Source organism: Bufo gargarizans, chromosome 3 (assembly GCF_014858855.1).
Source record: "Bufo gargarizans isolate SCDJY-AF-19 chromosome 3, ASM1485885v1, whole genome shotgun sequence".
Lineage (NCBI taxonomy): Eukaryota > Metazoa > Chordata > Amphibia > Anura > Bufonidae > Bufo > Bufo gargarizans.
The window spans coordinates 22,435,361-22,450,604 of NC_058082.1; the positions used below are offsets into that span (position 1 = coordinate 22,435,361).

The 15,244-nt window shown below is 42.7% G+C and overlaps 1 protein-coding gene across 1 annotated transcript in view; it reads right to left on the bottom strand.

The window, feature by feature from the left end:
- CNTN5 (contactin 5) overlaps positions 1 to 15,244 on the bottom strand; it is a 579,181-nt gene that overhangs the window by 463,830 nt on the left and 100,107 nt on the right. The window contains exon 6 of the mRNA XM_044285392.1: positions 1,365 to 1,460. Within this exon, the coding sequence (XP_044141327.1) occupies positions 1,365 to 1,460 (96 nt within the window). The remainder of the gene's footprint in view (positions 1 to 1,364; positions 1,461 to 15,244) is intronic.

Consider the following 15,244-nt stretch of genomic DNA (forward strand, 5'->3'; position numbering starts at 1 on the left):
TTGGCTGAACCCGTTGTTTTTTGCTTGACCGGCCAAACAACTAATTTATATGAAGATGTTCCAAGATGTTCCAGATGTTGGGCGAAACAAATGATCAGGAATGTTGGATTTTCACATACCGAATATTTTTGCTATGGCCTCTTCTTTAGGCTTGGCATGAAATCTAGCGTTCACATAGCCTTTATACAGCTCAGTCCCATTTAAGTTAACAGGATTGAGCTGCAATACCCAGCCTAGCCGCTATATAATGTACAGCACCCACAACACCATTATTGGTATACAATGAAGGGGCTGAGTGGTACAGCCCCTTCACATAGCTGATCTGCAAGGCTAACCCCACAATCTGATATTGATGAACTTTCGTAAAGATAGGTCATCAATATTTAAAGGATTTCTGTCACCAGATGTAACCCTATTTAGCTAGCTGACATTAGCTATGTGCTAATGTCAGCTAAACCTAACTAGCCTATTCCTACTTTTATTTATGCCCCCGATACACCAGAAATCTAACTTGTATAATATGCTAATTAGCCTCTAGGAGCGGGGGGCGTTGTTCCTGCTCCTAGAGGCTCCGTTCTCCCACCTTTGTTGCCTCCCTCCAAGTCCTGATTGACAGGGCCAGGCAGCGCTCGCATCAGTCTGCCAGCCCTGTGCTCTGGTGAAATCTCACGCCATTCAGCATTTGGCGCAGGTGCGGTGAGGGAAAGACGCTCGCAGGCTGCCAGCTTCCTCACTGCGCCTGAATGGCGTGAAACTTCACCAGAGCACAGGGCTGGCAGACTGATGCAAGCGCTGCCTGGCCCTGTCAATCAGGACTTGGAGGGAGGTGACAAAGGTGGGAGAACGGAGCCTCTAGGAGCAGGAACAAGCCCCCCCCCCCCCCCTTCCAGCTCCTAGAGGCTAATTAGCATATTATAAAAGTTTGATTTCTGGCGTAACGGGGGCATAGATAAAAGTGGGAATAGGCTAGTTAGGTTTAGCGGACATTAGCACATCGCTAATGTCAGCTATCTTAATAGGCTTAAATCTGGTGACAGAATCCCTTTAAGCGATGGGCAGAGATCTTATGAAAATGTACCGATCCCGAGCCCCTTTAAGGTGATGAGAAAGCTTGGTATCTATGAGCAACAGAATTTTTCCTGATGTTACCCTTTTATGCAGAATGTTCTAGAAAATAACTCTATCACAGAGCTATAGTTAAATATCCTAATTGAGCTATACCAGGGTTATTTTAGGGCTTCCGCACAAGGAAAGCAGCTAAAAGCTTTGAAAATATAGGAATGTCATTTAAATTGACCTTCTAGATTTGGCGAAATTACAATGATCATAAAACAAATAATATAGTGCTATGGCATGCATATTACCTGGCGAGTGATGCGGGGGAGAACACATAAGGACCACTCCTTGTCCTTCCCTTACAGAGACGGCACTTCTTACACGGCCGCTGAAATTCCCAAGATCTGCAAATAAATCAGGACGTATTATTACAGATAGTAAATGGAAGAAATTATTAGTGATTATTTATGTACGGTAATATGCAATACAGCACCAGCAAGGATGGACTGTTCTAAAATTCATGATTTTTTACAGATCTGAAGCCTTAAAGAGGTTGTCCACTCTGATCGGCAGGGATCTGACCCCCCCCCCCCCCCGCCATTCAAAGAATCAGGGCTGCATTGAGAGGGTATGCTGCCCTAGGCACGTTTAGTGTTCACGCCCCCTAATAGATCGGCTACAGCTGGCTATTGACTTGACGGTATACAGGACCTGCGGTTGAAAACACACTTGTTTTTACCTTGATTGCTATGGTTTTGTGAGGTAGTTATTGGCCATGCAGTTTATACATGTGAAATACATTTAGGTTACATTTTTTACCTGGAAAAAATGCATGGCAAATAACCACATCACAAAAACCGCAGCAAATCTGGTAAAACTAAGTGCGGTTTTAAATGTTTTTTTTTTTTAATGCAATTTTGAGCATCATCTCATCTAAATATACACCTTACACAGGTGTCAGTAAAATATAAATATAAAACACAAGTCTGGAGGCACCTGCATCCATGGATGGTGCATGATAAAAATCATAGCGTGAACCATTCAGCTCTGATTTTCCCTTAAGATTCATTTCCTCATGTGAGTGGGTCTGCGAGAGAAACAGACAAGACGCGGACTTGATCTGTGAGCGATCCATAAAAATGTGTCCATGTAAACAAGCCGGAGCTTAAATAAGATTGACATTACTTGTCTGAATGAGCCCTAACTCTTGCTAGGTGTGTGGCCACCTTCACTCTGTGACTTTTTCTTGTTTGTTTTGACGCTGAGGATCTTTACTGCTTTGGTGTCAGTGTGAGGATTATGGAAAGGTGACAGGAAGAGAAATCCTACCTGCTAATTGGCAATGTACATATTGGTCATATAATTGGTTCACCTTTCTCCTTGTGTGATTGCTCTGATGTCTCCTTATCACTTACTTTTTGCTACTTGCAGCATCAATTCGGGAGATTTAACCCTTACACTGCCTTCCTGAAGAGATAATAGTTATACTATCTGTAGGTAAGCAGTGTGAGGGTTAAATGTCCTGACTTGTAGCTACAATAAAGAAAGGCAGCAATGCAGTACGGTAAAGGAATAAACATAAATCCTTAGTTTTCTCTGTGAAGTGCCACCCCATTCCTTCTTGACACCCTACTAGGCACATGCCATCATGTGCCTTGTTGTAAATATGGCCCTGGCCAGAACTGCTCAGCTTCGTCCATTATGCAGTGGACGGAGCTTGTAACTGCAGTGCTGCTCCTATATACTGCAGTGAGAGCATAGCTGTAGTAACCAGCTCCATCCACTGTACGATGGGTGGAGCTGTGTAGTTCTAGCAGCGGAGCTAGGGGCTCGAACTGACCTACTTTTTCTGTTCCCTACTGCAGATTCACTGCATTTTCCATCGGCTATCACTAGAAGAGCTCAGTGCAAAGAGATTCTACTGTTTCATTGTTTTCGATAGTAACTGTATAATATACTATACGCTGAGAGAGTCGACAGGACTTTCTTTTCTGTCCTGGATAACGGAAACCAGACGGATCAGTTCTCCTTGCCTATTATGACGGATCAAAACGCAATGCCTCTAAAGGTTTCGGTTTTGAATTCCGTCTAATGAATTCTGTTATTTTCCATTATAACCATGTTATAACGGAAAACAATAACGGAATTCATAACGTTGAGATGAACCCGCCCTAATACCCAAGGAGAATAGGGACAAAGCTTGAGATGATGAAGCCGGGATATCTAATGTAATGTTCAAAAATGAAATGACCTCTTGCCATAACTTAGCGATAACTGGGCATTCTTAGAATACATTCCCCCTGAATGGGGAATAGTACCACCTAGAAACAATTTTTTGATAAACTTTCAACAAGTAAGAACACCGTGTAGCCTAAACTGACCATGGAAATGCAGACCGCCATTCCTCTGGTTGAAAGATGAGCTGTAGTTCAATATATGTCTGACTGCTGAACCTCGAAGATAAAACAAACAAAAATATATATCTGTAGAATTTAAGCCTGGGTCTTCATTTTTAAAACACCACAATTTTCCTTTGCAGGTAAAAGTCAATGATTTTATTTATTTATTTTAATTTGACTATAAATACAATATAAAATTCCACAATACGTTGTGGAATTTTTCCACAGTTTTGAAGGAAAAGTCTATTTACTTGGTTGTTCTCAGCCCCATATTCATTATCTGTTATCTATGTCATTTGAAGTTATCATTTTGTAAAAAGATAACACTTGTGTAATGAGATTAAACTGCATAATCTGCTGAGCATGGTTTACGAATCCTTATCAATACGATGGAGCACCGAGGCTATTATGTGTTGATAAGAAAATGAATTAAGATACTTCTAAGATGTGAAGAAAAGCAGAACAGACAATGCTGTGAGGGGTTAGAACCTATAGGGAAAAAAAACGAGGATTTTATTATATTTTTCCTCTTGTTCACACAGGTGTTTTATATCTGAAATGTCCTTCTTGAAGTCTAACAATATCACATTGATCAAATGTCTGCATCTGAAGAATAGAAAACGTATCCAAGTAGGTACTCTTTCAAAGCAATATTATAAAATATAGAAATAAATCTTCATATTATCACTTATGTAGATCTGGATGACAATTCTCACAATTCACACAGCACAAAAACGATTACCGGTCAAAAACCACATTAGGCCTCCAATATTGTACCAAAGCTCATAAAATTGGAATTAAACATAAAGCAATCATTCTAGGGTCCATCAGATGCCATATGATGAAGGTATTTCCCCCTAAAAAGTATTGGTTTACTGTGGGACAACTAAGTATCCCCTTCAAGTTCCTCATGTATTGCCGTTAAATATCATGTCCTTTTTGGCCATCCTCATGACTAGCTCCGTGACCTCTTTACGATGCTGTCAGTTGGCCACATGATTCCTCAGCCAACCAGCAGACAGGGATGCCATTTATTATATATGTTAAATATTTTCTTGAGGTGAGTTTTCCAAATTTAGAGTGGCTCCAGAATGATTCCACATTAACTAAAACAGAAATGCCAGGATTGGTAAGTTTGGGGGTCTAGGTTTGGATTTATGTAGATTAAAGAGATGTGCTGCTTTTAAAAATGATGTACAAATGGCTTCACTGTAGTATAGTTTATCACGTACTGTCTGTGGCAGAGATCACTCTAGGTCACTCAGACATGAAGCCACATAGCCGTGCCCCTGGTGTTCATTTCCTGCTGTGTGACATCCCTTACAGTGAACATGTGGTTGTATCTCCTCCTCCCCTTTCTGTAGTACCAGATGTCACAAAATGAATGTCTCATATTTCTATTGCTTGCTCACTTTTAGTGTTGAGCGCGAATATTCGAATATCAAATTTTTTTGAGAATATCGGCACTTCGCTAATTTGCGAATATTTAGAATATAGTGCTATAAGTTTGCTATTTCGAACATTCATTATTTTTTTTTTTTTTTTATTGTTATATGTTTTTCTTTCCCACTTCCCAAAATAGGTTTTTACCTGTCCTTTGGATTCCTGGCTTCCTGGCTGCTCGAGTCAGTGCCCGTTGCCGCTTCTGCCGACTTCCGTGCTCATGGAGCGTCCCCATCACCATGGGAACGTCTCCATACTAGAATGTACTGTCGGATTTGAGAATTATGTTGAAATCACAATTCGATTAATATAACTTAAATTAATCGCATTGCGATTTCAAGTTAGCACTGAAAGAAGGGCCAACACTGCAAATACTGACTCTTTGCATAAATGTCATGTAATTGCCGATAAAAGCCTTTGAAACGTATGAAGTGCGTGTAATTATATTTCACTACATCACAGAAACAACTGAAACAAAGATCTAAAAGCAGTTTAGCAGCAAACTTTGTGAAAACTAATATTTGTGTCATTCTCAAAACTTTTGGCCACGACTGTATATAGAGTTTTATAAGGGAAAGCTTAGTTAGCATAGAGTGAGCGAGGGAGTAGTTACTCCGAGTTGTGTGGTGTTTCACAGTTCATACAGTTTGGTAAGATCTGCATTATAAACTCATTTTGTTCTGTATATGGACAGCAAGTCATCTTTTTTATGTTTTAAGTTTCTAAAGTTCATAGGCTTATTGACAGACCCCAAAAGCATACATTCTGTTACAATCACTGAACAATTGCCCTTTTTTTCAAAAAATCTGTTTAAATTTATGATTTGTAATTGGCTATTTTCAGCGCATTTCAGTACATCAATATACCATGTTATTGAACGCATTGCATTACTGAAAGATAGCATTCACTTACCCCAAAGTTCCAAAGGCATTTTACTGCAATAACGCCAATAGTATACCTGTTTTAGTGAACATGTTGTATTACTTTTTTTTTTACTGCAAAACTGCATTATTGCCACTGTAAATTGTTAATACCAGTGTGCAGTGTTTTTGTAGAAGTGGAGGGACATTTAATTGTGCCTCTGTCTTTGATTTACAGGAAAACCACTTTCAATTTTGCTTTGATTTAATAATCTGTGTATCAAACCTGTGACCAGGGTCAGAATGTGGGTAGCACAGCAGTAGCAGCACTAGTTAGCAGGCCAGTAGTAGTAGTAGCAGTAGACCACAGTTCTTTCTGGCGTTTAAAAAATGCCACAATATTATTACATTAAAGGCAAACAAGGTCACCTCTGAGTCTTGTGGACCCAGAAAAGCCTTTCACTTGCATCATCTCAGTCTTCACTTTCACCACCTAGTGAGGAGGCTCCTTTTGTTCTTAAGAAGGGACAGCAAAACCAATGTGGTATAGAAGATACCCAATATTGTTGATAACTTGTGTGAGAACAGTCAGTGTTTGGACTGCCATGAGGGGGAGGTTCAGGCAGAGACGGGGGACTTCATGAATAGCTGTCATGGTAGTAGTGCCATCTGTAGCCATAAACTCCTAACCTCAGAAGCACTCATTTACGCCATATTCTTACCAGAGCAAAAAATGCGGCTTGGATGCGGACCCAAACAATGGTTGTGTGAGTGAGGCCTAAGGTATTATAGTTGGAGGATTGTTCCAAACAAACAACCGTTTTTTCCGATAACACTATGTGTGTTTAAACATCATCTGCCCCATATAAAGGACAATTTTTAGAGGTTTCGAATATTAAAAACCATAACAAACACTGTCAAACATGTGTTTACCCATAGCTATATATGTCAGTGCCACTATGACATTATTTACTATTGCTCTTATTGCATTAAAGAGTTTAAAAGAGGGGAAGGAAGGGAGAAAAAACAAAAATTCAAAAAAAAAAGAGATGGACAAGATATATAAAATCTGAGTCTCAGGAGACCTCAGAGTGTCATACACCAATATTAAGGCCAATTACAGCACAATTAATTTGTGTAGAATTAATTTGTCCAAAAATTTATTTAAAAGAAAAAATTGATGAATCAGACACAAAACTAATTTCAAACTGTTTGCTCATCTAGTATACAGCTCTCGTGGAACTGAATATTAGTTACCTATATCCTTCAGTCACAAAGTTTCTTTTTAACATATAATTGATGTGACTCTGCTCCTCTCACCTGGCGGAATGTGGTCAAACGTCTGAGTACTAGGAAACCCCGCTTAATTGCTTGCTGGCCACAATTCGGGGTTAATAAAATTTTCAGGGGTCTCTAACACTTATTTTACAATTGAGGCCCATGGATAAAACTGCTCCAGTGCAGGCCGAGAAAAAAAACGTATGTAATATGTACGTAACGGCGAGGCATCCATTGCCTTTTTATCAGAAAGAGTGTAATTTTCTTTCACAAGACTGTTCCAGGCTGCTGTAAAGGAGATTTCATAATGATAGGTGGGAATTAAAATACATAAAGATGGAACAGGGAGGAACAATAGGCTTAATCAGAACACTGGATTCATGAGTGCAGCTTTTAATCAATTCCCCGATTAATCTCCTCAGGAGGTGCCAACCTAATGACTTGGTAGCTAAGGCTCTTACTGGTGCACCATAAATGCTATTTCACAATATAACGTTTCATACTAATCTCGGACTCCTACTCACTTGTATAATTCTATATAATCCAACATAATATTATCATTTATAATTCTCCGCTCCCAAGACCGACGCAACATTACTCAATGGAACAAGGCTTAATTAAATCATTATCTGGATTATAAACACCATAAGATATTTTTGATAAAATATTTTTGTTTTTGTTTTTCTTAATTATTTTTTTACCTGTTTAAAGCAATCTCCAGAGCCACTTTAAAGGGACACATACATCAAAAATTTGCATCAAATAGTAATAGACTAACCTATGTACGGTATTTTTAATTTTTTAAATGTATTAATTTTTTTTATAGTTTTCTAGTTTTATATTTTGAAGTTATTCCATGGATTTTACTTCCTGTCCCGGTTCTTTAAAAGGAGTCTGTCTCCGCCAAAACCAGTCTCAAAGTAAGCATACCACTCTGTAGTGTATGAGCCCAGAAACATAGCCTTACATTTACTGTGAAAATCTAGTCCTCTAAAGCCTCTTTCACACGACCGTATGGCTTTTTCAGTATTTTGCAGTCCGTTTTTCATGGATCCGTTGTTCTGTTTTTTGTTTCCGTTGTGTTTCCGGTCCATTTTTCCGTATCCCACATACAGTATACATTAATTACATAGAAATAATTGGGCTGGGCATAAAATTTTCAATAGATGGTTCCGCAAAAACGGAACGGATTTGGAAGACATACGGATGTATTTCCGTATGTGTTTAGTTTTTTTTGCGGACCCATTGACTTGAATAGAGCCACGGAACGTGATTTGAGGGCAATAATAGGACATGTTCTATCTTTCAGAGGAATGGAAAAACAGAAAATAGGGAAACGGAATGCATACGGAGTACATTCCATTTTTTTTCTTGAATTATTAAAATGAATGGTGCTGTATACGGAACGCAAAAAAATGGCCCGTAAACGTGGAAAAAAAACGGTTGTGTGAAAGAGGCCTAACAATGAGAAATGCGTCTTTTTATTTTTGCTCACGTAAGGTGTTCGGTGCACTGTGGGTGGGACTATTTTGTTTGCACCATCGCTCCTCTATAATAAGGCTCCCTGTCTTCCCCTCTTGTTTGATTGACGGAGACCAGTGACACAGGGAAAGATAGGTCACGCTAACCAGTCATTGAACCCCTCAGATGCCGCATTCAGCGCTGAGAGCAGCATCGGACAGTCATATTGAGACCTTTCAGGGTTAATGAGGGGTTAAAAACAAAAAAAATATATACTTACCTCATCCATTTCCTCGCGGAGAGGTCATTTTGATTGTAGAAAGCGCGCCAAATCTTGCGTGCACTGACTTGATGACGTCACCGCGTCATCACACTGGCTGGGCGCAGTCACCTGGCCAGGCACAGTGACCAGTCACATGTCTACGCATGCAACATTTGCACATTTTCTTTAATCAAGATGGCCATTACGGCCACTCCGTGAGCAAATGGATGAGGTACATATTTTTTTTATTGCTTACCGCCATTTCAGGTAAATTGATTTATTACCACGAAGCGTGAGGAAATTTGGCTTCATGACAAATCACATGTTTCCTGAAATTCAGATCGAAGTCTAATTTGAATACTTTGATTCGCTCATTATGAGCAGCGCATACACTTCCTACTCCTGGTCATGTAGCACTGAAGCATCCAGTGCGTACATAGAGAAGTAAGGGCCCGATAGCAAGGATCAAGGCCCCCCACACAGGACTGAAGGGTTTCTGCCTAAACTCCTTTCAATGACCTTTGGGACATTTTTTCTACTGCCTCATTTGCTAAAAGTTGTTCCTTTAAAGAGTAGAGTCCTGACTCCTGACCAAGTTTTCACCCCCAGTAGAAGAGGAGATAATCCCAACTGGGCCCCCTCTTACCTTGGGCCCCATAGCATGGTCTGCCACGATGGTAGTTATGCCCCTGGAAGCAGCCATGACGATCACATTCTAGAAAGGAGTGGTACTTTTAAGGTGGGTGTGCTTTGTCACCACCTTACGCTCATGATATGGACACCACAGGCACTCTCCGTGCTACCATATGGTGAAAAGCTTGGATAATGCCTCCGTAATACAGCATCTAGTGGAACCTACCATAGTATGAAATTTGTCTGTGTCACTATATGAAATCTGAGGCACCATGAGGTACAGTATGAACTTAGACTCCTTTAGGCACTGTATTGCAGATCCATACAACATGGATCAGTGACATAGTCATGGCCTAAGGGAGTGCATTGTGCACAGAGCCTGCACAGCTCCTTCATACAGCCTCCATATGAAATAGGAAGCATACGGAGGTACAGTAGTGGTCAGGGGCGTAGCTAAAGGCTCATAGGCCCTGGTACAAGAGTTAAGCTTGAGTCCCCCTTCTTTCAATGCTTTGTGGCCATAGCCTTCATACTGCCTAAGGCAAACATTGAAACGGCGGCACCCCCCCCCCCCCAAATCACAAATTTTTGACCTAACCCCTTCCTTCCAGCCTGAGGTGTAACTTTACCAGCATGCACTTTCTACAATACCAGTGTCTTCTTATGCGGCACAAGGGACTTTGGGCCCCCTTAGGCTCCTGGGCCCGGGAACGACTGCTACCCCTGCACCCCCTATAGCGAGGCTCATGGGCTTCTATGGCAGCCCTGTTCATAAGCTTCAAAGCAAACTTTCTGTAAACCATTCCCTAAATTTCACAATGCAAGACAAAAAAAAACCTCTGAAATAAGAACATCTAATCAATGAATCCAAAGTCAAAGCCTGGACATTGTAATTATAATGGGATATCAGCCAAAGAGCTGTCTACATAAGATTTGGAGCTTTGAGATGGTGAGACACGGCTGTTTTATGCAAATCAGGCTACAAATACAAGGAATGCTTATTAGCATATAAATGAGTTAGGTTTCATAGACACGTAGCAGGTTCATTCATACTGATATAATATGCAGGAACTTAATTCGACCCTTCCCGAACCAGATGACCCATCACTAAAAAGGTCTCACATCTTTATACTATCACTGGCAAGATGACTGTTCTCACTACTGATCAGAGTTGGGCAAAAGATTTAAAGGGACACTACTACTAGTGTTGAGCGAGCATGCTCGGCTGAACACCAGTTGTGTGCTCCAGCGCAGCCAATAAATGTGCAGGTAAGTACTGCCAGTCACTGTAATGCCGTAGCCTTGTTGGTTACTGGCATTACAGTGATTGGCTGGCCGAAACGCGTCATCGGGTGCTATAAAGCACCAAATGACACGTGGTTCAGCTCAGTCTTAGTCGGGGAGAGCTGTGCTGTAGAAGGGACAGATAGTGTAGAGAATTGAATTAAAAATTTTTGTTTTTGTTAGGCAGGGTTGGTGTGGACCCAAAAGTCCTTTAAGGACTATTGTTGTGTCTGACAGCAATATATATTTTTAGCTACATTATCTGCACAACATCTCCTTTGTAACGTGTGCGCAGCCTAAAAATATCTGTGACATCCAGTGTACTTTTTCCGTTGACGCTGCGGACAGTGACATTACCTGCGCTACATCTCCTGTATAACATGTGCGCATACTAAAAATATCTGTGACAATACATCCAGTGTACTTTTTCCGTAGACTCTGCGGACAGCGACATTATCTGTGCTACATCTCCTGTTTAACTTGTGCGCATACTTAAAATATCTATGACATCCCGTGTACTTTTTTCATAGACGGTGTCCACTGCGGACAGTTACATTACCTGCGCTACATCTCCTGTATAACGTTTGTGCAGCATAAAAATATCTGTGACATCCAGTGTACTTTTCCTTAAACGGTGTCCGCTGCGTACAGTTATATTAACATGTACTTTTTCCGAAGACGCTGCGGACAGTACCATTACCTGCGCTACATCTCCTGTAAAACGTTTCCGCAAATATTAGTGACATTGACTGTAATTTTTTCTTAGCCGCTAGTGAAAGCAGCGCCATTACCTGTGGTACCTCTCTTGTATAACGTTTCCGCATCCCAAAGATCAGTGACATTGACTTTAATTTTTTCTTAGCCGCTGTTCACAGCAGCACCTCTCCCGTATAACGTTTCCGCATCCCAAATATCTGTGACATTGACTGTAATTTATTTGCGCATACACTTAAAAAAAATGTGCTACTGTACGTGTGACATACTTGCAAGCATATATACCACTTAATATGATGAAAGCAAGCTGTAAGGGATGGGGAAGTGGCCGAGTTGCTAATGGAGCACACAGAGGCCGTGGCCCTGGGCACGGTGAAACTGTGCTTGCTGGCAGAGCACAAGAAACACACTTATCCACGATACCTAGCTTTATGTCCCAGTTTGCAGGGCGGCGCTCGAAGTCAGACCAGTGCGACCAGTTGATCGGTTGAATTGCAGCAGAAAATGCTTCCAGTCGGTTAAGCACCACCCTGTCTTCCACAAAGTCCAGTCTCGGTTGCAAAGAGTCTGGTCAACAGAATCCTCGCCCTGATCCTCCTTCCTCCCACCATGGAGAGTCTTGGCAAACAAGTGATCCCAGACTTGGATATTCCGAGGAACTCTTTTCATCGCCATTCCTTAATTTGGGCATCTCGCCAAGCCCACTTAAAGAGGGACATGAGGAGAGCTTGTGCCCTGATTCCCAAACTTTTGAGTATAAACAGTCATAAGTAGATGGCGGTGGGGAACGGCAATTATTGTTTCACGAGGTGGATGATGATGATGAGAAACAGTTCCCAATAGGTCAACGGCAATTAGTGTCTCAAGAGGTTGATGATGAGGATGTCAATAAGTTAGGTTGTTGTTAGGAGGATGACCAGAGTGAGGAAGTGGAAGAGGAGGTGGTGGACGATGAAATCACTAACCCAACCTGGGAAGGTAGCAAGCCGTGCGAGGACAACAGTAAATAGGTGGAGGGATCCGCAGCACCTCAACAGGCTGGAAGAGGCAGTGGGGTGGCAAAAAGAAGAAGGCGGGCCACACCAAACAGGCCTGCAACTGTTACCCAGAGCACCCCCTTGCGGAAATCTCCCTTGCCAAGGGGTAGGGGTTCTGAAGCCTCGCGCTTTTTTGAAAGTGCGGGCGATAAAATAATTTTTATTTGCAACCTGTGCAGTACCAAAATTGGCATGGGAGTGAACACTAGCAACCTCTCCACCACCAGCATGATGGCATCAAAGCACCCTAATGGGTGGGCCAAACGCCTGGGTCTACAATCAGTGTCTGCAGGTCACACCACTACCTCCTCTTCCCTTGTGTTTCGTGCTGGCCAATCCCCTGTGCACAAAGCATGCCCGGATGCCTTCCACCCTGCACCTGGATTTTCACAAGCATTTTCATACCCTGGGATGGTACAGGTGCTACCGATGCCAAGGATTGCGGGTCCTATTTCGATCTGGATTTCCGCCACCACCTACATTAGTGGCTGCAACCCCCCTTTCTCCTTCTCCACCTCCTCCTACACTTCCACCCCTTAATTCTCATCTTGCAGCACCAGTCAGCCATCGGTCAGTAGCTGGAAGCAGTGTAGCACTGCAGTGGGGAATCGGCAACAGGCCGTGCAAAAACTTATTTCCTTATGTGACAAACAGCACACCTCCACAGAGCTGTGGCAGGGTTTAAAGGACCAGACTGAGCTGTGGCTCGCGCCACTCAACCTACAACCATCTGATAACGTAACCTGGTGGCCGCTTTGGAGCTCGTCAAGCTCACACTCATCCAATGCTTAGCCCACATCTTCAACTTAGTGGTTCAGCGGTTTTTTAAAACCTACCCCAATTTGCCTGAGCTACTAGTGAAGATGCGCCACGTGTGTGCCCATTTCCGAAAGTAATCTACAGCTGCCGAATGTCTGGCAGTGCTTGCAATTGCCAGCTCAACGACTGTTGTGCGACATGAGCACGCGCTGGTACTCGACATTCCACATGTTGGCCAGGCTTTGTGAGCAGCAGAGGGCAGTAGTGGAATACCAGCTGCAACATGGTCATCGCCATTCCAGTCAGTTTCCGCTCTTCACAAGCAACGAGTGGGCATGGATGTCTGACCTCTGTAAGATTTTAGGCAACTTTGAGGTATCAACACAGATGGTGAGCGGTGATGCCGCTATTATCAGCGTAACTATCCCACTTTTGCTTCTACTGATACACTAGCCCACAATGAAGGCAGACACTTAGCATGTGGAAGAAGTGGAAATGGGGGAAGACATTACACAGGGTGATAGTCATACCACCCTCAGTTCGTCTTCTCAGCGCTAATTGGATGATGAGGAGGAGGAGGAGCAGGAGATGGTTGCCTCCGCTACAGAGGGTAGTACCCATAGCAGATTTATTCCATCTGTTCAGCGTGGATGGGCTGATTAGGAGGAAGAGGATGAAGAGATTGAGAGTCATCCTACTGATGAGGACAGCAAAGTCTTGTCTGTTGGGACTCTGGCACACATGGCTGACTTTATGTTATGCGGTCTTTATCGTGACCCTCACGTTATACATATTTTGCCCAACACCAATTACTGGTTGCTCACCCTTCTCAACCCCCGCTACAAAGATAACTTTTCAGCTCTCATTCCTGTGGTGGAGAGGACTAGCAAAACGGTGCAATACCAGAAGGTCCTTGTGGAAAAATAGCTCCAAAAATTTCCAGCTGACAACGCTGGCGGCAGAGTACGTAGTTCCTTGGGCAACCGAGGAGGAGCAGTTCCAACAAAGGCAAGGCAACACTCTGCAAGGCCTGGGACAGTTTCATGACACCCCGCCAGCACCCTCACCCTGATGCGCGGCCTACTGTCACAAGGAGGAAAAGATTTTGGAAGATGGTGAAGGAGTACGTAGCAGACCATGTCTGCATCCTCAATGATCCCTCTGTGTCTTACAACTATTGGGTGTACAAGCTGGACACGTGGCACGAACTGGCGCTCTACGCCTTGGAGGTGCTGGCCTGCCCTGCCGCCAGCGTTTTTTTCAGAGCTGGTATTTAGTGCTGCTGGGGGCGTAATAAGTTATATAACTAATAAGCGCATCCGCCTGTCAGCTGAAAATGCTGACAGTTTGACTCTAATCAAAATGAACAAGGCCTGGATTGTCCCTGACTTCTTTACTCCACCAGAGGAAAGTGGCTGAACATAAAGGCACTTTAAATGTGGCTTTTATAGTGTATTGAATACACTGTATTCCCATGCACCCCTTCCACCACAAAAAAGGGTATATGGTTTAGTCTTCCTTTTCTCGTCCTCCTCCTTTTCCTCCATCATATCAATATGCTTATTAGGCTGCCCTCGCCCCTAATGTTTTAGATAGTCAGCTCAGCAGCAGACTCTCACCCCTAATGTTTTAGGTGGTCAGCTCAGCAGCAGACCCTCATCCCTAATGTTTTAGATGGTCAGCTCAGCAACAGACCCTCACCCCTATTGTTTTAGATGGTGAAATCAGCAGCAGGCACTTGCCCCTAATGTTTTAGATGGTCAGATCAGCAGCAGACACTCGCCCGTAATGTTTTAGAGTCAGCTCAGCAGCAGATGCTCACCCCTAATGTTTTAGATGGTGAAATCAGCAGCAGGCACTTGCCCCTAATGTTTTAGATTGGCAGCTCAGCAGCAGACCATCACCCCTAATGGTTTAGATGGTCAGCTCAGCAGCAGACCCTCACCTCTAATGTTTTAGATGGTCAGCTCATCAGCGGTCCCTCGCCCATAATGTTTTAAATGGTCAGATCGGAAGCAGGCCGTTGCCCATAATGTTTTAGATGGTCAGCTTAGCAGC